General features: G+C 45.6%; 1 protein-coding gene across 1 annotated transcript in view; it reads right to left on the bottom strand.

Annotated features, from left to right (window-relative positions):
- The window catches only part of LOC129703295 (transmembrane protein 255B), a 72,950-nt gene that overhangs the window by 37,630 nt on the left and 9,818 nt on the right, over positions 1 to 25,502 (bottom strand). The window contains exons 2-3 of the mRNA XM_055645649.1: positions 23,078 to 23,220; positions 9,613 to 9,675 (exon numbers count right to left, since the gene is read on the bottom strand). Of these exons, the coding sequence (XP_055501624.1) occupies positions 9,613 to 9,675; positions 23,078 to 23,220 (206 nt within the window). The remainder of the gene's footprint in view (positions 1 to 9,612; positions 9,676 to 23,077; positions 23,221 to 25,502) is intronic.

The raw sequence follows: 25,502 nt of genomic DNA, 5'->3' as shown, positions 1-25,502 counted from the left end.
AACATATGAGCCTTTGCGTTCTGAAGGGTGGGTATACATGTGGGTATATTGACATCTATTACAAACCCACTGACTCCCATGGATATCTGGACTACACTTCTTCCCACCCTGCTTCCTGTAAGGACTCTATCCCCTACTCCCAATTCCTCCATCAACGCCGCATCTGCACCCAGGATGAGGTGTTCCAAACCAGGGCATCCGAGATGTCCTCATTCTTTAGGGAACGGGGTTGGTTCCCCTCTTCAACTATAGATGAGGCTCTCACCAGGGTCTCCTCTATATACCGTAGCTCTGCTCTCACTCCCCATCCCCCCCACTTAAAAAGTCCCCCTTGTCCACACCTTCCACCCCACCAGCTGTCACATACAACAAATAATCCTCCGACATTTACGCCACCTCCACCGGGATCCCACCACTGGCCACATCTTCTCATCTCCTCCCATTTCGGCTTTCCGCAGAGACCGCTCCCTCCATAACTCCCTGGCCAATTCGTCCCTTTCAACCCAAACCACGCCCTCCCCTGGTACTTTCCCCTGCAACCGCAGGAAATGCTACACTTGTCGCTTTACCTCCCCCCTTGACTCCATCCAAGGACCCAAGCAGTCTTTCCAGGTGAGGCAGAGGTTTACCAGCACCTCCTCCAACCTCATCTATTGCATCCGCTGCTCTAGGTGTCAGCTGCTCTACATCGGTGAGACCAAGTATAGGCTTGGTGATCACTTCGCCGAACACCTCCGCTCAGTTCGCACTAACCAACCTGATCTCCCGGTGGCTCAGCACTTCAACTCCTCCACCCATTCCAAATCCAACCTTTCTATCCTGGCCAGTGTGAGTCCCTCCTCCATGGCCAGAGTGGGGCTCACCGCAAATTGGAAGAGCAGCACCTCATATTTCACGGGCAGTTTACACCCCAGTGGTATGAACATTGACTTCCCCAATTTCAGGTAGTCCCTGCTTTCTCCCTCCTTCCCCTCCCCTTCCCAGCTCTCCCACGGCCTACTGTCTCCACCTCTTTCTTTCATCTTTCCGCCCCCCCCCCCGCACATCCACAACAGTCTGAAGAAGGGTCACGACCCTAAACATCACCTATTCCTTCCCTCCATGGATGCTGCCTCACCCGCTGAGTTTCTCCAGCATTTTTCACTACCTTTGGTTATATTGATTGATTGATTGTTACATTATTGTCACTACTACCTTCATCCACATTCTATTCAGCTCCCATGTTCAAACATTGGCTTCTTTAGTTTAGTTTAGTTTAGTTTAGTTTAGTTTAGTTTAGTTTAGTTTAGAGATGCAGTGCAGAAACAGGCCATATAGCCCACCGAATCCACACCGACCAGCAATTCCCATCACTAGCACTCTCCCATACACTAGGGATTAATTGTATTTTTTACCAAAGCCAATTAACCTACAAACCTGTACGTCTTTGGACTGTGGGAGGAAACCGGAGCATCCGGAGAAAACTCACGTGGCCATAGGGAGAACGTACAAACTCCATAAGATGGCACCCATAGTCAGGATCGAACTCGGGTCTCTGGCGCTGTAAGGCAGCAACTCTACCTCTATGCCGCCGTGCCACCCATGGAATTTTTACTTCTATGACTGTTACTCTGCCTCCATAGATCAGCATGCATCACAATTCTGTGCGCTTCTCTTCATATCATTGTTGATTCCTGGTCAATGCAATGATTGATGAACTTTTCACAGGTTTGATGAGTGCATGTACTTTAACTTTCCTCTCATCCCCACATTTTCACCTCAAAAAGCAATCCCTCTGCAGGACTGAGCTCTTCTCGAATGTTGAAGTACAGGGTGCCCATTTGAGAGCTCTTGATCCTTTTCTGGCTATCCACACATAGAAACTGCATGCAGCTCTCATATATTATATCTTCAATTGCTTGGCTGAGGGGGAAATCTTTCAGCACGTTCGCTTGCACTAACATTGCTGTAGGAGAATATTCATATCTTAATGAGTCTACGTGGAGTTTGCATGTTCCCAATGGCTATTTGGCTACTGCAGATGCCTATTGAATAAGCAACCTCTTCTACTCCATTCACTTCTTCCTTTTCCTTTATGCATGGCCTTGTTCTTGTTATACATTCCCTCATATATGTTAGGCAATGTAAAATGTATGTTGAATGATTTTACTAGGTTGTATGCCAGACAAAACAATTCACTGTACCTCGGCACATGTGACAATGAAGTATCACTTAATCATCGAATCATTGAATTGTTCTTTCCCCTTCATTAGTATTTTTCTGTTTGCTACAAATCCTCCTCCCTCTGTACAGATTTCAAAACTGATTTGTCTTCTTGCATGCACAGCATTCCTTCCCACAAATAAGTCCCTTCATCTCCCATTCAAAGAGTTAATCATAAAAAGGCTGTCCAACTTGGGTGACCTAATTGGCGAGTTTAGGAGAGTCTGAAAAAATGTCATGTTGACGACCTCCTTCGACTATGTTGAAGACTAGCTTTGACTAACTTCGGGAAAATTGGACACTGAATAGTGGAGAGTGAAGACGACCTCCTTCGATCTCCTTCGACCTGCCTTCAACTATGATGAAGACTATCTATGACTACTTTTGACTACCCTCGATTACCTACGACTAACATGCCGACGTACTACATCCTACTATGACCTACTACGACTAAACCTACGAGTAGAGAAAGCATCGATATTTTCCATGGCGACCCTTTTTGACTCGCGGGCATTTTTCAACATGTTGAAAAATACGCCGCGACCTAGCTGAGGCCTCGAGTACACGGGGACTACTCTAGAGCATGAAGGAGAGTTACAAAGACCTCCTACGGCCTCGTGTCGACCATGCTGCGAGTGCAAACTCGCCAGAACTCGTGGATTATGTCGCCCAAGTGGGACAGGCCCTTTAAGATTTGCACATCGCACACTGCTGCCGTGCTTTCTATCCGAGCTTCTTCTGCACTCTGCATGCGGCAGTTTTGTTGCCCACTAGCCAGGCTGTGCTCGGCTCTGATGGGAGTTGACAGATTTTGCCAGATCCCAGTCTGTTTCTCTGAACAGAGGCTCCCGGAATTCTGCATTAGATTTTGTAACAGATCAGCATATCCCTCAGATCTCCTAAGTTGCAATTTGTTGCCAATTATTTCAGTTTAGTCGAGTATGTGTGAAATGTTTTCCCTGGCATCTCCTGACAAGCTTGAATATGTCTACTGCCTCATTTGGTGGGAGTTGCTGTCATTCCCAGAGGCTTTGAGAACTTCTGACACCTCACGGTCTACCTCAATAAGGTTATACACAGTTGGCTCTGCTGCCCAACAGTGTATAACAGCAACTTCAGTGTTGGTCCCCCCCCCCCCTTCACTTTAGACTTTAGAGAAACAGTGCACAAACAGGTCCGTTAGCCCACTGAGTGCACACAGACCAGCGATTCCAATTCACACTAGCACCATCCTACACACTAGGGACAAGTTACAATTTTACCGAAGCCAATAAATCTACAAACCTATACGTCTTTGGAGTGTGGGAGGAAACCGGAGCAGCAGGGGAAAACCCACGAGGTTCCAGGAAAAATGTACAAACTCCGTTCAGACAACACCCATAGTCAGAATCGTACCCATGTCTCTGGAGCTGTAAAGCAGAAACTCAACCGCTGTGCCACCATGCTCTCCATATTAATCATTGCCAACTCAATCAATTGCTTCCAGACATTTGGCACGTTGCCTGCCTCAGAATACAATCGTTAGTTGATTTTATTTGCTCCGACCTTCTACGTGCAGGTCAATGAGGAATTATCTAATGAAAGAAAACCAAGTCCGACATTACTGGTCATTCAACACATGCCATCCATATACTTTCTCCCAAGGGTTATATATATATATGTAGTATCCAGTCACGTGGTCCCTATACAGCAGCTAAATCCACAGTTTGTCGCTTGCAAGCCTCCTCGTCTAACCTCTTAATCCTACTTTGACAGCATGGAAACAGATCCTCGAGCCCACTGAGTATCAACTGCAGTGCCCATCACTCGTGATGCCCAGGTACATTAGTGTTCCTTGCAAAACCATTCGTAAAGTAAAATAAAGCCTTTTAACACTGTGTTGCATTATGCTCCTCCCCAGTTTATTTTTTCTTGAAATAAAGTGCTCCTTGTAACATTTCTTACTCTCGTAGTGGATCATATTGTAAGGTCATTTCTGTACTGGTTACAAGCCATCCTCCATCTGTGCATCCCCTTCTCAGCTGGAAGTACTTGGTGACTGCTGTACTATTGTGATATGACACAAGATGGCATTACATCTCATACTCTGGTGTTTTATGTAACTAGAAATAATGTGCATAATGGGAGAATGAAAATTAATATCATCCTTGAATTATAGAATATCATAGGATCATTTCTTATAAGATTCTTAATATATTATGGACCCATTATTAACCTCCAACTCTGTATTTAGAGTTTTTTATCATTCATTTCAGCCCCTAAGGCAGGGAGTCTGCGAGTCTCCCTGCTGTTCCATTTACATCTACCACAAGTTGTATTGTAAGGTATTAATATTCAGCAGCCTTATTTTTAGTTTTACTCTGGGCATTCTGCTTTGCGTTGAGAAATTACTGTGATGCAACCTGTGATGTTTCATTTTGTTTGATCTGTTTAAGACACTTTTCCTCCCGTTTTTAATACAGACATTTTTTTCTGTGTTTTATTCCTTAGTTTTGCCATAAATATCAAACACTGCAATGAAATCACAGTTATGGTCTCTGAAAGTTTTCACAAGATGTTGCAATCTTTCCACGCAATTCACAGGCGGGGAAGCAATGATGATGATTAAGTGCCGGGGCTGAATGTTGCTGGCAGTACCTGCAGATTTTAACAACACAAGTAATGCTAGAATCCTGCAAAGTCTTCTCAACCTCAGAAATTGCAGGCATTTCATTTGTCTTCTTAACTCGCTTGCCAAGAATAAATGGATGGCTTTTGAACTGTTTTATAAATGAAAAGTTGAGAAGGAGCCCAAGGAGACCAAAAAACAATATCACACATGGATTCATCCAGATTTGCCACCGCCACTGTGGAATTCATTTAGCAGTAATCTCCAAATTACTTTCTCAAACTGCATGCAGCAAACTTCTACAATAGGAAGTTAAAATAGGTTATCAGCAGTTCTTCCGCTCAGCATCAAACCGGATCAATCCCTCTTCTCCCCTCTTCCACCAGGCAAAAGGTACAGAAGTTTGAAAATGCACATCTCCAGATTTAGGGACAGTTTCTTCCCAGACATTATCAGGCAACTGAACGGTCCTCTCACCAGCTAGAGTGTGTTCCTGGCCTTCTATTACCTCATTGGAGAGCTTTGAACTATCTTTATTTGAACTTTATTAGAATTCAATTTTATACTGTGTCTTGCACTAAATGTTGTCCTGTAGCCTTTATCCTGTATCTGAGCACTGTCACAGCTGATTGGACTCATGCATGGTCTTTTGCTTGACCATATAGCATGCAAACAAAAGCTTTTCATTGGTACACATAACATTAAAAAACTAAACTGAAATTAAACAAACAGCTTAGTTTATAAAGTTCATAATACGCTCACAGAAACCCGAGACGCTCTGTAGCAAGGAGTCGGCTACTGTATCAAGATAGAGATGCCAATGAGCCACGTTAGATTGGTTCCAACAGAAGGCATCAACAGAGCAAAGTCTTCAGATGTTCTGACCAGAGAGATCAGACTGCATCATTGAAGTTGAAAGATTCCACTGCAGTGTAAAGAAGGGTCCCCACTCAAATTGCCATCCATCCATATCCTCCAGAGATTGCCTGACCCACTGAGATACCCATCTGCTATCACATTCACATAGGACTTCAAATGGTGTAGGTAAACAACTTCCCCTCGCCCATGAAAAGCCATGATGGTTGCTTTAAAAAGCTTCCTTGTCAAGCTTATTGGCCATTCTTAATTTCCGAACCTTTCTCTGGCCTCCTGCAATCCTGTATCATCTCCGCATATCTGCTGCCCACATCCATATATCCATTGCCCATTCACCATCTCCAAGGTTCCAATCCTTTGCTCTTTATTCCCCAGTTCCCTCGTCATTCCATTCCCTCACTCTCACCATTTTTCTCCATTTCCCTACTTGCCCTCCCTCCACCCTGCCCCTATATTTTCCTTCTAGATAGCACTGTATTTTAATTCATCCTTAAAACACCCCTTCACCGATTTATGCTCCCTTCATTTGTTGAACGTTTATAACCATATAACCATATAACAATTACAGCACGGAAACAGGCCATCTCGACCCTTCTAGTCCATGCCGAACACATAATCTCCCCTAGTCCCATATACCTGCGCTCAGACCATAACCCTCCATTCCCTTCCCATCCATATAACTATCCAATTTATTTTTAAATGATAAAAACGAACCTGCCTCCACCACCTTCACTGGAAGCTCATTCCACACAGCTACCACTCACTGAGTAAAGAAGTTCCCCCTCATGTTACCCCTAAACTTCAGTCCCTTAATTCTCATGTCATGTCCCCTTGTTTGAATCTTCCCTACTCTCAGTGGGAAAAGCTTTTCCACGTCAACTCTGTCTATCCCTCTCATCATTTTAAAAACCTCTATCAAGTCCCCCCTTAACCTTCTGCGCTCCAAAGAATAAAGCCCTAACTTATACATTTCCTTGCTTAAATGTAGCTCCTCTGTGAAACCTGCGGAAATGTTTTTAGACTTTGAATAATCTGGGTAACTACAAATTGCTGTGATGGCAAAATAGAGATATCATGATAAGCCATTACAATATTTTTACAAAAAGATTGCTTCCTGTTGCATCCTTGTGCAACGTGGCAATACTTTGTGGTGTTCATTAAGATCAACAGATGAATAACAAAGCCAGATGTTTAAGGAACTATTTAAGAATACTTGCACCAAGTATGTTTGTGCCATTGTCATTTCTGAATATGGTCTCAGTACAGTGTTCATAATGCACACTCTGGAACATCGATATTGATAAGTCTCTATCACTTCCTTAGCATGACTGGCATTCAGTGGATGAACATTTAACATCTTTCAGAGTTAAGCATTACTGCTCCCTCAATTAGATGGAGCTCCTTACATCCTTCGTTGATAATCACAAACAATAAGCTTTCAGTTACATTTCTACCTGTATTCAAGATGTATTCAAGAGAGAGTTAGCTCTTAGGGTTGATGGATATGGGGAGAAAGCAGGAATGAGGTACTGATTTTGGATGATCAGCCATGATCATATTGAATGGGGGTGCTGGCTCGAAGGGCCGAATGGCCTATTCCTTCACCTATTTTCTATGTTTCTATGTTACATAAAACTCTTCACTTCAAACACCTCTTTGCATTCTACACTGAGATAAGAATTTGGATCCTGACCCTGAAATGTTAACTGTTATTTTTCCACATCAGCTGCCTGACCCACTTCTTGTGCTATGGGAGCAGGTTGGTGGAAGGCCAATGTTTTGTGGGTTTGGTAGAAGACCCATTCGCTCATACAGTTTGTTCAGCTCCAGGAAAGATGTGATTAACTACAGATTCACAAGCAAATGAAATGCATTTAAATTGTGGTCACTTCCTCTAAAACAAAAGTTGGCAATGTTTAAAACCTCTGTCACATCGTATGGTTGTTTATATCTGACCCTACTCCAGTATATCAATATTCAGCAGGCCGCACAATTTGTGAGCAGCATATAGTGTTCTGTTTTTCAAATGCCATATATCGTGAAGAATATAAATGAGAACTGATAGAAACTGCCCCCACTGCTGAAAGAGTCAAGAAACAGGGAACAAAAATGAAGGTGATTGATAGAAGAACAAAGGAAGTTTGATTTTCTACCGTGGGGATGGAGCACTGCCAAGGCTACTTAGGCATGGAGGCAACTAGCACAAAGGGGATAATCTCTATACCTATAAAAGTCTGATCTTGTGTGTGTGTCAGTCTGTGTGTCTGTCTGTCTGTCCATCTGTCTGTCTGTTTTCATTGTATCTTCCTCAAAATGCTACGCATTAACACTTAAATTTTTACATAAACTTACTCACATTTTCCCTCTCCACGACCTCATCAGGTTCACTTCAGATTTCATGCTCTATTTCAAAAGTTATTCGCGATTTAAAAAAAACCCAAAAACTGTTTCTCACAGAGAGCCTTTTTCCAGCAGCTTCAAATGATGATGTCACAATGCTACTCACAGTGCACCAATCACAATTGGCCCTCAAGCTGAGGTGAGAAAAAACGTTTTCACCCAGAGAGTTGTGAATTTGTGGAATTCCCTGCCACAGAGAACAGTGGAGGCCAAGTCACTGGATGGATTTAAGATAGAGCTCTAGGGGCTAGTGGAATCAAGGGATATGGGGAGAAGGCAGGCACGGGTTATCTGAGGAAGGACATTATTGCCATAGAGGGAGTGCAGAGAAGGTTCACCAGACTGATTCCGGGGATGTCAGGACTGTCTTATGAAGAAAGACTGGATAGACTTGGTTTATACTCTCTAGAATTTAGGAGATTGAGAGGGGATCTTATAGAAACGTACAAAATTCTTAAGGGGTTGGACAGGCTAGATGCAGGAAGATTGCTCCCCGATGTTGGGGAAGTCCAGGACAAGGGGTCACAGCTTAAGGATAAGGGGGAAATCCTTTAAAACGAAGATGAGAAGAACTTTTTTTCACGCAGAGAGTGGTGAATCTCTGGAACTCTCTGCCACAGAGGGTAGTTGAGGCCAGTTCATTGGCTATATTTAAGAGGGAGTTAGATGTGGCCCTTCTGGCTAAGGGGATCAGGGGGTATGGAGAGAAGGCAGGTACGGGATACTGAGTTGGATGATCAGCCATGATCATATTGAATGGCGGTGCAGGCTCGAAGGGCCGAATGGCCTACTCCTGCACCTAATTTCTATATTTCTATGTTTCTATGTTATTGATAGGGGACGATATGCCATGATCACAATGAATGGCGGTGCTGGCTTCGAAGGGCCGAATGGCCTCCTCCTGCACCTATTTTCTATGTTTCTATGGTTCCGATCTCCAAATGTCACCTATCTAATTTCTTCAGGGATGCTGCCTGTCCCACTGACAGGTACTCCAGCACTTTGTGTCTGCTTGGGCTCAAAAGGGAGCTGGATTGGAATATGAAATGAAATGGATTGGAGTATGAATGAATTTGCAGGGCTGCAAGAAGAGGGTGGAGGAGTGGAAGCAGCTAGATTGCTCTTATAAAGAGTTTGTAACCTAAAAAGTTACTTTCCAACAGCCATCTCCCCTTTGCTCCATTAATGAAGAAGGATCCTGACTGGAAACGTCATCTGTCCATTTCCCTCCGCAGATGCTGCTTGGCCCGTTGAGTTCTTCTGGTAGTTTGTTTTTGCTCCAGATTCCAGCATCTGCTTTTCCTTGTGTCTCTATTTATCCCCAGTGTCCTGATTAATAGTTACCCTTCTACCAACATCACTAAAACAGATGATCTGGTTATTAAGACGTTACTGTTTCCAGGAGCTTGCTTAAATGCAAGCTGACTGACATGTTGCAAACAGCACCTGCAATCCAAAGGTACTTGCACTGGCCGTGTGCCCTTTATTTCCCCGCTAATCTGAAAGACTGTAAATAAATGGCTTACCAGTTGTTTCCGATTCTCTTCCAGGAAGAGTCCCAGCAGAGTGAGAAAAGAGCCGAAGGCAAGCTTTGGAAGAAAGCAAAAATGATTCCATGAGTTACATCACTCATATCCTCATGAATCTGAATAGCCATCATTGTAATAGATTTTGTAATATCAAGCTGGAGGTGTTTTCCTTTTTCAACTAACTCACCAAAATACATGTCATTAGCACATTCCAGTCATGTACATGGTATTCATTTGGGCTGCCCAGTACATTTCTGTTTAAAGCTGAAATAATTCAGTCTCTGAAATAAGTAGAAGATAATGGATTTCTTGTCAGGATTACAAACTCATCACATTAAAAGTAAGTTATCTGGACAAATTCCAACATTTGGGATGAATTTGTCTCTCAAAATCTTTCCAGCTGTACACTCCAGCCCACATCACTTTGATTCTTAAGGAATGCATCTTTGTTACTTCACTGCTGAACTATTGGGAATTTATATATCAATCCCAAAGCCTCAACAATACCTCACCCTTCCAGCAAAACCATTTTCTTTGGTTATTCCAATGTCTTAAATTCTTTCATGAAATTCCAATCCTTTCACTGTGCCTTCTTTTTTCCCCCCTAAACCTCTTCATTTTGGAGCTGATGCTAAATATATACTGGGAAAACAATACTGCAGATGTTCTGAATACGAAACAAAAACAGAAGTACTATAAGAATTCAGTGGTAGACAAAAATGCTGGAGAAACTCAGCGGGTGAGGCAGCATCTATGGAGCGAAGGAAATAGGCGACGTTTCGGGTCGAGACCCTTCTTCAGACTGAGGGTGTGGGGGGCCAGGAAGAAGAAAGGAAGAGGCGGAGACAGTGGGATGTGGGAGAGCTGGGAAGGGGAGGAGAAAGCAGGGACTACCTGAAATTGGATAGCCAATGTTCATACCGCTGGGGTGTAAACTGCCCAAGCGAAATGTGAGGTGCTGCTCCTTCAATTTACAGTGGGACTCACTCTGGCCATGGAGGAGGCCCAGGACAGAAAGGTCGGATTCGGAATGGGAGAGGGAGTTGAGCGACTGGAAGATCAGGTTGGTTATTGCGAACCGAGCGGAGGTGTTGGGCGCTGCGATCGCCAAGCCTACGCTGGTCTCACCGATGTAGAGCAGCTGACACCTAGAGCAGCGGATGCAATAGATGAGGTTGGAGGAGGTGCAGGTGAACCTCTGCCGCACCTGTAAAGACTGCTTGGGTCCTTGGATGGAGTCAGGGGGGGAGGTAAAGCGACAAATGTAGCATTTACTGCGGTTGCAAGGGAAAGCGCCAGGTGAGGGGGTGGTTTGGGTGGGGAGCGACTAATTGACCAGGGAGTTACGGAGAGAGCGGTCTCTGCGGAAAGCTGATGGGAGGAGATGGGAAGATGTGGCCAGTGGTGGGATCCCGTTGGAGGGGGTGAAAATGGCGGAGGGTTATTTGTTGTATGTGACGGCTGGTTGGGTAGAAGGTGAGGACAAGGGGGACTGCTCTTGTTATGAGTGGGGGGATGGGGAGTGAGAGCAGAGTTACGGGGTATAGAAGAGACCCTGGTGAGAGCCTCATCTATAGTAGAAGAGGGGAAAACCCCCGTTCCCTGAAGAATGAGGACATCTCCGATGCCCTGGTTTGGAACACCTCATCCTGGGTGCAGATGCGGCATAGACGGAGGAATCAGGAGTAGGGGATGGAGTCCTTACAGGAAGCAGGGTGGCCAGTCAGGCAGCACCGATGGAAAGGGAAAACAGCTAACATATGATGAAGGGTCTTCCATCAAAACTGTTCATTGGCTTCCCTCTCACAGATGCTGCATGACTGGCTGAGATCTTTCAGCAGTCTGAAGAAAGGTCTCGACTTGAAACATCACCTATTCCTTTTCTCCAGAGATGCTGTCTAACCTGCTGAAATACTCCATCGTTTTGGGTCTATCTTCGGTTTAACCCAGCATCTGTCCTCCACACCTTTCAGCATGTGTTTCATGATCAGCGTGAATTCAGTGGGCTGAGGGCATGTTCACATGTTGTATCTCTAAACTAAACTATCAAACAGTGTTCGTTGGCATCCCAAATAAGATCTTCAACTAGTATCATTAAACAGATTTCCTGGATTTGATCTATAAAAAACAGCTCCATGTATAGTTCCAGCAAACATTGGACCCATGTGAGTATCTCAAAAGCCTCCTAAATATCACTTTCCTATATGGCAGCACTTTCCCTCACCACCATCTGCGGAAAACCTTGCCACACACATCCCTTAAACTTTGCCCCTCTAACCTTAAAACCATGCCTTCTAGTATTTGATATATCCTTCCTGGGAAAAAGGTTCTGGATGTCCATCTGAATTATGCCTCTCATAATTTAATATACTTCTATAGGATCATCTCTCAACCTTCAACCTACAATCTAAATATGTCCAACCTCTCCTCGTAGCCAATACTCTTTAATGCAGGCATCATGATGGTAAACCTGCTCTACGCCCTTTTGTAAATGTCCACATCCTTTCTGTGTTGGGGCGACCAGAACTGCATGCAATACTCTAAATAACCGAAACATCACCGACTTTTTCTCCAGAAATGCTGCCTCACACACTGAGTTGTCCAGCATTTTGTGTCTAACCCAATACTATCACCTGTTTACGACCTGATGTTCGATATTACTTATTTCTGTCGCATGAAACCATCTGGTAGGCAGTAGAATCATGTAATATTTTCTTGACCTACTAGAGTCGGTTGAATCATCTTAGCATAGTAGATTGGATCATCTATTCCCTCTCCTAACAACAACCTTCCACGCATCCTTTCCAGCAAATGATCACAGTATCCACTTAAAAATTGATTCAACTCTGGCATATCCTCAAATTCCTGTTAAATCGCTTGCGATCTGACAGAAAACGAAACGTGGATACGACACATGTTGGAATTTGGAAGTGATGTACGGGATACCATTTGGAATTAATTTTGAGACAGAATCATACGATGTCAATGAAGTTTAAAATCTACTAGATCGAGGGGGACCAATTGGGTCCCGTCCCCCCAACGCGGGGTTGTGCGGGGGGGGGGGGGGGGGGCGAGCTGCGGCATCACACACACACTAACCACCCCCCCCCCCCCGCACACAGGGTGTGGGAAGGGGGTAAGAGGCGGAGGGAAGGGGGAGAGGAGGGAGGGGGGAGTGGGGGGAAAGGGAGGGGGAGGGAGGCAGAGAGGGGGGAGGGAGGAAGAGAGAGAGAGGGGGAGAGGAGGGAGAGAGGAGGGGTAGAGGGGGGAGGGGGAGGGGGAGAGAGAGAGAGGAGGGGTAGAGAGAGGGGGGGGGGGGGGAGAGGGGAGGGGGGGGGGGAGAGAGGGGAGGGGGGGGGAGGGGAGGAGAGGAGAGAGGGGGGGGAGGGGGGGGAGAGAGAAGGGGCAGAGAGAGGGGAGAGAGGAGGGGAGAGGAGAGAGAGGGGGAGGAGTGAGGAGGAGGAGGAGAGGAGGGGGTAGAGAGAGGAGGGGGAGAGGGGGGGTAAAGAGAGGGGGTGGCGGCAAGAGGAGGGGTGGAGGAGGTGAGTGGGGGGATGGGGTAGTGGGGAGGGGGGCAGAGGAGGGAGGGGGAGGGAGAGAGAGAGGCAGAGAGAGAGACGGAGAAAGAGAGAGGGGAGAAGGAAGCGGCCCGACAGAGGAGAGGGAAGGGGGAGAGAGAGATGGGGAGAAAGAATGGGGAGAGAGAGAGAGAGGGAGAGAGAGAGAGAGAGGAGAGAGATGAGAGACAGAGAGAGAGAGAGAGAGAGAGAGAGAGGGGAGAGAGAGGGGGGAGAGAGGGAGGGAGAGAGGGGGAGAGAGAGAGAGAGAGGGGGGGGAGAGAGAGAGAGAGGGAGAGAGAGAGAGGGGGGAGAGAGAGAGAGAGAGGGGGGAGAGAGAGAGAGAGAGGAGAGAGAGGGTGAGAGGGAGAGAGAGAGAGAGAGGGGAGAGAGAGAGTGCGAAATGCAGAGAGAGATAGAACCGGCCTCTGTCTCTCTGGAAACGCACAGCTGGAATGAACGAGCGGGTGGGCAGAGGATGGGAGGGGCGGGGCTTCACGAGCTGCATGGGCAGCGTGGAGAAGCTTCAGCGCGCGAGGCGCCTCTGAGCTCGAGATCTGCAGAACAAAGATCCTATAGCGGAGCTGAGCTGTAGGATCTTTGTTCTGCAGAAACTTTCTCGATCTTTCTGCGCCTTTTGAAGAACGTGGAGGGGAGTGGGTGGGATAACGTACCTTGTGGAAAACTGCGCATGCGCGTTGACAGCAGCTGCATTAATCCAGAGCAGCGGGGGATGGGGCCACAAGGAAAGGCATTGTGAGGTCAGCAGCTGGGCAGTCTTTATTTTTTTAAATATCAGTTTGGTGATAAATTTTAATAAATAATTAACCAAATTTATAGAGGATTGGATTTTTGAAATCATAAGGGAAATTTCTACCAGAAGATGTAAAAAAATCACTGCTATTGTAACGTCAGCAGCTGGGCAGCAGTCAGGTTTTAAAAAAAGGTCAGATTGGTCAACAATTTTAATTAAAAAGTCGGGAAAATAATGTACCAAATGTACAGAGGAGTGGATTTCTAAAATCACAAGGAAAATCTCAGCTGAAATATGTAAAAATTTTCCCGTTTCGGCGTCTGGTTTTCGAGAAGATACGTTTCACAGGCAAAATCACACACACACACACACACACTCACACAAAAGTATACTAGACCCAGTACAGACCCGTTGTGTCTGTTCCTCCAACGCCCGGTTGCGGTGGGGGGGTGGGGGGGCTGGCATCACACGCACTAGCCACCCCCACACACACAATAACTACCCCCCCTTGATATAATATTAATATTATTAATTTTCTCCTTTTACCCCATTACCCCCCTATCCACTGACGCAAAGCCCCCAACTCACAGGCGCGTTTGGAGAGGGATGGGGGGGGGGGTAGAGAGTGAGGGCAGAGAGAGAATGGGGATAGACAGAGAGAGAGAGGGGCAGAGAGAGAAGGGCAAGAGACAGAGGGAGAGGGGGTTGGAGGGGAGGAGTAAAGGGGGGGGGGGGGAGAGAGAGATGGGAGGAGGGTGGGGGGAGAGAGATGGGAAGAGAGAGGGAGGAGAGAGAGGAGAAAGAGGGAGAGGGGGCTGAGGGGTGGAGGGGGAGAAGGGGGTTTAGGGGAGGGAGGGCAGGGGGGTGGGGGGGAGGGAGGGGGAGAGAGAGAGGGTAGAGAGGGAGGGAGAAAGAGAGAGAGGGAGAGAGAGTGAGAGGGGGAGAGAGAGAGGGGGAGACAGAGAGGGGGGAGAGAGTGAGAGGGGTAGAGAGAGAGGGAGAGAGTGAGAGAGAGAGAGAGGGGGGAAAGAGAGAGGGGAGAGAGAGAGGGGAGGGGGAGAGAGAGAGAGGGAGGAGAGAGAGGGGGAGAGAGGGGGGAGTGAGAAAGAGAGGGGAAGGGGGGGTCGCAAGGTTTTTTTTCAAAGCTCGCTTGCCCGCTCACAAGGTTTTTTTCAAAGGACTTGCGAGCGGCGCGACTGGCAGCGCATTGGGTTTGCAGCGGGAGGGAGGGGTGCGACGATAACGGCCGCCATTTTCTTCCATCGGGCGGGGGCGACGGAGAGGATTCAGAAGCTAGCCGATGGCCTCCGGTAACCTCCCGATCTGCAGAATGCCTGTTCTTTCTGCGCATTTTGAAGAAGGGGGGGGGGGGGTTGCAGTGGGGGGGCGGCGTGGGCCCGAGTGAGGCCGCCAGCCAACTGCGAACACGGCGACACGGGAGGGACACGGAGAGGGACGCGGAGAGAGACGAAACAATAAAAAGTTCAATGCTATATTAAAAAAAACGGTGCTTTGGTCCACAACGGGGGGGGGGGGGGGGGGGGTGGGCCTTGATTGGTGGGCATGTGGGCATTGTGACGTCAGCAGCTGGCAAGCGGCGATTATTTATTTTTTAAAGTGAGTTTTGTAAACAACTTTATTAAAAATCTGGGGAAATAATTGACCGAATTTAGAGAGGATTTATGAAATCATAAGTTAAATCCCTACCGAAATTGTGAACATCTCTGCGTTTTTGCGTCTGGTTTTCGAGGAAATACGTTTCAAAGGCAAAATAACATACACACGATAACAATCAGCACGGGAGCACCTCAAGGCTGCGTGTTCAGCCCCCTGCTGTACTCACTCTATACTCATGACTGCGTAGCCAGTCACAGTGCGAACTCCATCATCAAGATCGCTGACGACACCACTGTTGTGGGACGTATCACTGATGGGGATGAGTCAGAGTATAGAAGAGAGATCGCGCAACTGTCCATATGGTGCCAGCACAATATCCTGGCCCTCAACACCAGCAAAACCAAGGAACTGATTGAGGACTTTGGAAGGAGTAGGATGGGGACCCACTGCCCCGTTTATATCAATGGGTCGATAGTTGAAAGGGTCAAGAGCTTCAAATTCCTGGGCGTGCACATCTCTGTAGATCTTTCCTGGTCCGAGAACACTAATGCAATTATCAAGAAAGCTCATCAGTGCCTCTACTTCCTGAGAAGATTACGGAGAGTCGGATTGTCAAGGAAGACTCTCTCTAACCTCTACAGGTGCACAGTAGAGAGCATGCTGACCAGTTGCATCGCGGCTTGGTTCGGCAACCTGAGCGCCCTGGAGAGGGGAAGACTACAAAAAGTAGTAAACACTGCCCAGTCCATCATCAGCTCTGACCTTCCTTCCATTGAAGGGATTTATCGCAGTCGCTGCCTCAAAAGGGCTGGCAGTATCATCAAAGACCCACACCATCCTGGCCACACACTCATCTCCCTGCTACCTTCAGGTAGAAGGTACAGGAGCCTGAAGACTGCAACAACCAGGTTCAGGAATAGCTACTTCCCCACAGCCATCAGGCTATTAAACCTGGCTCGGACAAAACTCTGATTATTAATAACCAATTATCTGTTATTTGCACTTTATCAGTTTATTTATTCATGTGTGTATGTATATTTATATTACGGTATATGGACACACTGATCCGTTTTGTAGTAAATGCCTACTATGTTCTGTGTGCTGAAGCAAAGCAAGAATTTCATTGTCCTATCAGGGATACATGGCAATAAACTCACTTGAACTTGAACACCCACTCACACACACACAGAGTTTTAAAAGTATATAGGTAGATATGATGAATAATTTACAAGTACCGGAGCTTCAATTAACCGTCCACCTGTTAACATTCATTACAGTTTCTTATACTCTTTGCAGAAATATGATAATAAGTAGCACAAGATCGGTTTATAAATGAACCAATTTTCCCACTACTAATGGCAAGAACTACACCTATTCCAAAGACATTAATCTCCTTCGTAGTGCATTAATACATAGTGGATTCCATGCAACATATTTGCACAAAAATTCAAAACGGCATGTTAATTGGTGTCAAGATATTGATGTCCAAATATTAATACTAATTACCATACTCATGAAGTTTACATCCACTATTGGCCAAGTTTTTCCAGTCAGAGTGTCTATACGTGTATCTATAATACTAAAAATCTTCGTCTTGTTTGTGGCTGTGTGTGTGTGTGTGAATATCTGGGTAATTCCTATTTTCTTCCAAATGCTAGGCCACAGCTTTCCCATTTCACACATACTACTCACATTTCTCCCAATGAGATGATAAACATCTTCCCGTCGCATTCCACCTATTTATCGGAAGTTATTAATCATTTAAAGTTTAAAAAACAGCCCGAAAACTCACCCATTTCAGAAAAAAAACAGTGACGTCACAATGCACTTGCAAGGCAGGACGGGACACTCCGGGAGGCAGGGGCACTCCAGCGCTCGCGGTGAACGTGGAGTGGCAGCGTTTGCCAGTGCCCGACGCCCAGCGCTGCTGGAGTGGTGCTGGAGATGGAGTGAGGGCGGAGCCCAGGGCTTGGGATGGGGCCGTGATCGGGGCTGAGAAAGAAAAACCGCCGCTGGAACCAAGGACGAGCCTGGGTCCAGGGTCAGGCTCGTAGATGGTCGGGGCCTGCACTGGTGCCCAGGCAGAGGCTGCTCTGACAGCTGGAGTCTGGAGATGAAGTCGGGGCCTACACTGGAGCCCAGGTGGCGGCCAAGCTGATGGCTGGAGTCGACAGCCAGGACTGGGCCGAGTACGAGAACAGGCCGAGTTCCAGGCCCTGGCGCTGCTCTACGACCTGGGTAGGTCCTGGGGCAGGGAATGGGAGGAGGATGAGGGAAATGAAGAGGAGGGAGATGGGGTGTGGAGTGGGGTGGTAGAGGGGGATGGGGGGAGGTGGAGGAGGGAGATGGGGGGGCATGGAGGAGGGAGATATCCCCTCTCTCTCTGCCCCCCTCCTTCTCTAAACCCCCTCACTCTCCCTCCCTCGCCATCTCCCTACCCTCCGCCCCCCCCCCACTCTACCCCCTCCTCTCCCTCTACCTCCTCCCTCTCTCTTTCTACCCCCTCCCTCTCTACCCCCTCCTTCTCTATCCCATTCCCCCTCCATCTACCCTCCTCTACCTCTCCCTCTCAACCCCCTCCCTCTCTATCCCCTCCCTCTCGTTCTCTACCAACCTCCCTCTCTACCATCCCCTCTCTCCCCCCATCTCTCTCTAACGATTGAAGAGGGAGGGTGAAGAGGAGGAGGAGGGAGTGCTGGGGGATGAGGAGAAATGTGTCGCGCCTGCACAGTTGGGGGCTATGCATGAGTGGTACAATATTGTGTTGGGGGGAATGGCTTGCTTTGGGGAGCAGACCCACTGGGTCTGCACTTGGTCTAGTATATATATATATATATATATATATATTTTTTTTTAGATTAAATTTTCAATCTTTATCTTTATTGTCATTGTCCAGTGTACAGTACAGAGACAACGAAATGCAGTTAGCATCTAACCCAGAAGAGCGAACATAGAATAATGAGCAATAAATATATATACGTACATACAGTAGTGGTAGTGCAATTTTTCTGGGGGAAGGAGTGTTCGGGGGGTGGGGGGTGATTGGCAGTCACCGAGGTACATTGTTAAGTAGTGTAACAGCCGCAGGGAAGAAGCTGTTCCTGAACCTGCTGGTCCGGCACGGAGAGACCTGTAGCGCCTCCCGGATGGTAGGAGGGTAAACAGTCTGTGGTTGGGGTGAGTCCTTGACGATGCTGAGCGCCCTCCGCAGACAACGCTTGCTTTGGACAAACTCAATAGAGGGGTGAGGAACCGGTGATGCGTTGGGCAGTTTTCACCACCCTCTGCAGTGCTTTCCGGTCGGAGACAGAGCAGTTGCCATACCATACTGTGATACAGTTGGTAAGGATGCTCTCGATGGTGCAGCGGTAGAAGTTCACCAGAATCTGAGGAGACAGATGGACCTTCTTCACTCTCCTCAGGAAGAAGAGACGCTGGTGAGCCTTCTTGACCAGTGTTGAGGTATTGTGGGTCCATGAGAGGTCATCGGAGATGTTGACCCCCAGAAACCTGAAGCTGGAAGCACGTTCCACCTCCGTCCCGTTAATATGGTGTGCGTGCTGCCCCTAGAACCTCTGAAGTCCACAATGAGCTCCTTGGTCTTCTTGGAGTTAAGGGCCAGGTTGTTGTCAGCGCACCATGCTGCTAGGAACTGGACCTCCTCCCTATAGGCCGACTCATCGTTGTTGCTGATGAGGCCAACCACTATATAATATAGTGTATATATATATACACTATATTATATATATTATATATATATATATATAAACATCTAGTCACTCTGACTGGAAAAATCTGAGCCAATAGTTAATTTTACATATTTGAAAAATCAATTATCCTACTATCATCTAACAACCCTGGAAGGCATCAGAAATTTTAGCGCTGAGACCCAAAGTGCTTGATGAATAAATCTAATTTGAAATCGGACATCCATGCCAAAGACCCATACAATTAAAAAATGTGGAATAAAATCTTAGGTAGCAGTTTACCCACTTCCCAGCTTAGTCAACTGCTGAACACATTAAAAGTTTGAGCTGTTCCTGAATGTCTGTTAAATTCAGAAACAACGGAAAAGCTATTCCAAATTATTTAAAAATTGAAAAAAATTACATAATTTTGTTGAAAGTTAAACAAGCACTAAGATATTTAACACATCGGAAAATGGATCAGTGCGGAGAGAAACAGTCAATATTTTGGGTCAGTTAAAAATAATTAAATACATTCAACAAAGGTCAATGAATTCAAAAGGATTGTCCATTACCAAATGATAATCATATAACAGTTCCACTACTTTCAAATGAAGGGAGATGCAATTCCTGAACCAGCTCAATTGCAACCTGATGCAATTTGTCAAGGCAGAGACTAGACATTGCCAGTGAATATTGGTCAGCAGGCTAATTGGCCTTCACACTCACACACTTCAGGGCATGAATTCTGACCTCAGTGCCAATTATGAGTGGAAGTACTAACAGTACTACACCAAACTGCTGACAATTTCTGAAATATCCAGACCAATTTGTATTCTGGGCCATTTACCACAACTACTGTATATTCCTTGTACTCAATGCAAAAGATCATTTCTGTAAACGAGACCTTACTCCAGCTGGATTATAATATGCCTTTAACTACCACCATTTAACAGCATACAGCAAATACAGAGTTCAATATCTTATCCCTGTATGTATTAGTTATATAACATGCGCCCATGTCTCTTTGTGATCTCTTTGATGCAAGTTAAGTTTGTTACAAATTTATATGCGAAAAATGACATTGTGTATTACCAAATGTTCATCTTTTTCCCTCACAACGTTTCCACTCCTTTCTAATGGAGGGAGATGCAATTCCTGAACCAACTCTAAGCCGATGCAAGCTTTCCACGCTAGACTAGACAGGAAATTGCTGGTGAAGATTGGTCAGCAGACTACAGTTAGCTTTCATTCCATCATAAGTGGGTGATATCCAATTTCTAGCCCGTTTTACTCAACCCACATGGAGCTAATACCTAAACACCCTTAAAGGATTCAATACTGTCCAAGATATATAGTCTAAGATTGGAGGTGAAATCTGGGAAGAGTAGAAGGAAATGTGGAGGATTTAGTGGAGGATTAATTGTTCTGTAGGGAATGTTTTTACAGTGGATATTCAATAACAACCTCTAATTTGCCACAGCTAATACGTTAATGAACATTGTATGTACTCAAATATATGTTCCGTTTTTTAATAGCATATTTCTTATTTTCACCCCACTGCTCTGCTGCTACTATTGGTTTTAACAAGCTACTGTATTTAAGAAATGTATAAAACAACCTGGGGGCAATTCTCCCCATAAGTTTACGAGGAGACATGTGGTCCCCATTTCATTAATGGCTTTCCCAGTCTCCCAGATAAAAGACATGAGGGGATGCAGTGGGGTATTTAAAGGAAAATATTGGAAAATACTCTGTAAACAAAAGGGAATCTTGGCCAAATGCTGTAACATTGAGCACAACTGGAAGAGCAACTTTTCAGCAGAGCCTTGCCGAGATACGTCATAAGTTACATGAGCAGAATTAGGCCATTCGGTCCATCGAGTCTACTCTGCCATTTAATCATGGCTGATCTATCTCTCCCTCCTAACCCCATTCACCTGCCTTCTCCCCATAACCTCTGACACCTGTACAAATCAAGAATCTATCTATCTCTGCCTTAAAAATATCCACTGACTTGGCCTCCACAGCCTTCTGTGCCAAAGAATTCCACAGATTCACCACCCTGACTAAAGAAATGTCTCCTCATCTCCTGCCTAAAAGAGCGTCCTTTAATTCTTAGGCTATGACTTGACTTGATGACCTCTTGTCCTAGACTCTCCCACTAGTGGAAACATCCTCTCCACATCCACTCTATCCAAGCCTTTCACTATTCTGTTTGTTTCAATGAGGTCCTCCCTAATTCTTCTAAACTCCAGTGAGTACAGGCCCAGTGCCGACAAATGCTCATCATAGGTTAACGTATTCCTTCATGGGATCATTCTTGTAAACCTCCTCTGGACCTTCTCCAGAGGCAGCACATCGTTCCTCAGAAATGGTGCCCAAAATTGCTCAGAATTTATTCCAGTCTTGGTACTTTTGCTACCAGTCGAGGATATTACTGACACTAAAAATCCCTCGTTATCTTCTTGAATGAAGAGGAGATTCCAGATAGCTGAAGTGTAGAACCAACATGATATAAGAATAGCGGCCTGGCACACAACATCTACTAATGATAATAGTTAAAGCTGCATTTTAAACTCTGAGAAGGTAGTGGAAATATTCAGCAGATCCAGCAGCATTTATAGAAAGAGAAACTGTTTTATTTTAACAATAATTCATTAGAACCACATTGTGCCAAGACATTTTATTTACTTAGTTTTTCTTTTATTTATTTCAGATGGTTGTATTAAGTGCAGCAAGAAGCTGTTGATGAAATGCAAGCTGGGTTGCAATTATAATGTCACAATTACAATGGTATCACAGTTGTAATCGGACATTAAGTGTAACTTTGTCCTTCTTTCGCACTCATCAATTGTTCTGCATCTTAAAGCCTGTTATATCTCAAACTTTTCCTAGGTCCTATGAAAAACCACCAACATGAAATATTAGCTATTTTGCTCTCTAAGGATTTGTATGTTTTTTTTTACTTTTATTGCAAATTTCTGGCATTTGTATCACATTTGTTTTGCTACTTTGGCATTATCTGTGGTGAGGATGTTTCCACTAGTGGGAGAGTCTAGGACTAGAAGTCATAGCCTCAGAATTAAAGGACATTCTTTTAGGAATGTTCTTTTCACACAAAAGGTGGTGGATGTATGGAACAAGCTGCCAGAGGAGGTAGTTGCAGCAGGGACTATTCCAATGTTTAATGTCAGGTACATGGATAGGTACACAAAAATGCTGGAGAAACTCAGCGGGTACAGCAGCATCTATGGAGCGAATCCTCGACTGGTAGCAAAAGTACCAAGACTGGAATAAATTCTGAGCACCTTCGCTCCATAGATGCTGGTGCACCCGCTGAGTTTCTCCAGCATTTTTGTGTACCTTCGATTTTCCAGCATCTGCAGTTCCTTCTTGAACACAGGTACACGGATAGGACAGGTTTGGAGGGATATGGACCAAGCGCGGGCAGTGGGACTAGTGTAGCTGGGACATGTGGGCAAGATGGGCCAAAGGGCCTGTTTCCACACTGTATCACTCTATGACTCTATAAGATGATGAATTTCTTTAGTCAGAGGGTGGTGAATATGTCGAATTCTTTGTCACAAGTGGCTATATTTAGGGCAGAGATAGAGAGATTCTTGATTAGTATGGGTGTCAGAGGTTATGGGGAGAAGGCAGGAGAGTGGAGTTAGGAGGGAAAGATAGATCAGCCATGATTGAATGGTAGAGTAGACTCGATGGGCCGAATGGCCTAATTCCGCTGATATCATGATCTTATGATCTCCTATGAGCTCAGAGAATAGACATGTTTGTGGGAGTGTCCATGGGCGAATAGAAAGTTATCCTCTCCAATTTCCACTTACAATTAATCCTGATACGTAGCCAATGACACTTATATTTTCTGTCCTTGTTGCGATGAATATACCAACAGCAGTGGTGATGAGGGATAGAAGTAGAAGAGTGCTTGAAAGCCATACCGCCCTTTTCTTCCTTCTCATCAGTGGCTCTGAAAAAAAAAATACCTTGGTAATATAATGAAATACAATTCCATCTTCATTCCTTCTGCATAATCACTGGCTACAATTACGAGAGAGAAGCTATTTAATCAGAGCATGTTTTAAATAACTGGGTGATGAAACATTGTGGTATTTGCCTACAGAAAATTTGATTACTCATTCTACTAAGAAGATAGCTTTGAAATGAAAATTGTTCACAAAACATTGCTTATATTTCATATAATAATAATAATAATAATAATATATTTTATTGTCATTGCACATAAGCGCAACGAGATTTGGTATGCAGCTTCCATCCGATGTCATAACTTAAATAACTAATAAAATTATGATTTAGATACCCCGAGAACATGGTTTGTAAAAAGAACCATTTTTCATAGCAAAAGGATTTGAGTATAGGAGCAGGGAGGTTCTACTGCAGTTGTACAGGGTCTTGGTGAGACCACACCTGGAGTATTGCGTACAGTTTTGGTCTCCTAATCTGAGGACAGACATTCTTGCCATAGAGGGAGTACAGAGAAGGTTCACCAGACTGATTCCTGGGATGTCAGGACTTTCATATGAAGAAAGACTGGATAGACTTGGTTTGTACTCGCTAGAATTTAGAAGATTGAGGGGGGATCTTATAGAAACTTACAAAATTCTTAAGGGGTTGGACAGGCTAGATGCAGGAAGATTGTTCCCGATGTTGGGGAAGTCCAGAACAAGGGATCATAGTTTAAGGATAAGGGGGAAATCTTTTAGGACCGAGATGAGGAAAAGTTTTTTTCACACAGAGAGTGGTGAATCTCTGGAATTCTCTGCCGCAGAAGGTAGTTGAGGCCAGTTCATTGGCTATATTTAAGAGGGAGTTAGATGTGGCCCTTGTGGCTAAAGGGATCAGGGGGTATGGAGAGAAGGCAGGAACAGGATACTGAGTTGGATGATCAGCCATGATCATATTGAATGGTGGTGCAGGCTCGAAGGGCCGAATGGCCTACTCCTGCACCTATTTTCTATGTTTCTATGTTTCTAACATTACAACAGTAAATAGTCAAAAGAGTTCAAACAGACTAAAGTGCAGATGTGTCTGTGCGACGTGACCATCCGAGGGAGACAGTCCATGGGGGGGTGGGGGGCACTCAGCAGGGCCGGTTCAGAGCCGCTATAGCTCTGGGAATGAAGCTGTTCCTGAGTCTGGAGGTTCGTGCGTAGAAGGCCTTGTAACGTCTGCCGGATGGAAGTAGTTCGAACAGTCCGTTACAAGGGCGTGAGGAGTCTTTATGGATGCTGACGGCCTTCCTGAGGCACTGTGTAATATATTATATAATATATATATTATATATTGATGCTAAATATGTAAGTATGTTCCTTTGAGTTCAAAAGAATGAGGGGTCACCTTATTCAAACATATAAGATCGTATGGGGGCTTGGCAGAGTAGATATTGAGATATTCTCACCAGTGGGAGAGTGACAAACAAGGGAACAGAGCTGTGGAGTAAAGACTAGTCATTTAAAACTGCATTACTGACACATGGCCCTTGGCTTACTAAGTCCATGCCGACCATCAATCACCCATTCACTCTTGTTCTATGTTATCCCATGGTCACTGGGAGAACATGTACTGTAAGCTTCACACAAACAGCACCCAAACGTCAGGATGGAATCCGGCTCCCTGGCACTGTGAGATGGCATCTCTACTAGCTGCACCACTCTGCCATCCTATGAATAACTGTAATTCTCTGCCCCCGGTAATGAAGGATGCTAGATTAATTGATATCTTTAAGGTGCAGATAAATAAATACTTGAAAGATTGAAGAATTTAAGATTATTAGGAACTGGAACATGAGCAGTTGAGGTCAGCAGTGATTGCATTTACGGGTGAGGCAGGCTTGAGGGGCCAGGCTGCATATGCTGGCTCCATGGGCGGAAAACCCGGGGGGGGGGGCCAGAGGGGACACGTCCCCCCCATGTTTTGAGAGGTGGGGGACATCCCCCCCAAGTTTTTGTAATCCGGATTTTAAAACCCGGTGAAATCTCTGCTTTCCGCGAGACAATGGGGGTGGGACTGATGATCGAGGGCGGCGATTGGACAAGAGAGGCGTTGGTCAGCAGGCAATGGGGGTGGGATATGATGATTCAGCGCGATGATTGGAGGAGGCAGGAGTGGGAGGGGGGGAGGGGGACTGAGGATAGAGTGCAGTAATTGGAGGAGGGAGTCGTGGCACAGACCTGCGCCTCACCCGCAGCCAGGATCAATCCCGGCCGGCTCTCCGGCGCTAACCCGTCACCT

This window comes from Leucoraja erinacea, chromosome 14 (genome assembly GCF_028641065.1).
Source record: "Leucoraja erinacea ecotype New England chromosome 14, Leri_hhj_1, whole genome shotgun sequence".
Taxonomy (NCBI): Eukaryota; Metazoa; Chordata; class Chondrichthyes; order Rajiformes; family Rajidae; genus Leucoraja; species Leucoraja erinaceus.
Note: the sequence above shows the minus strand (reverse complement) of the source record. Positions and strands in the feature narration are given on the sequence as shown.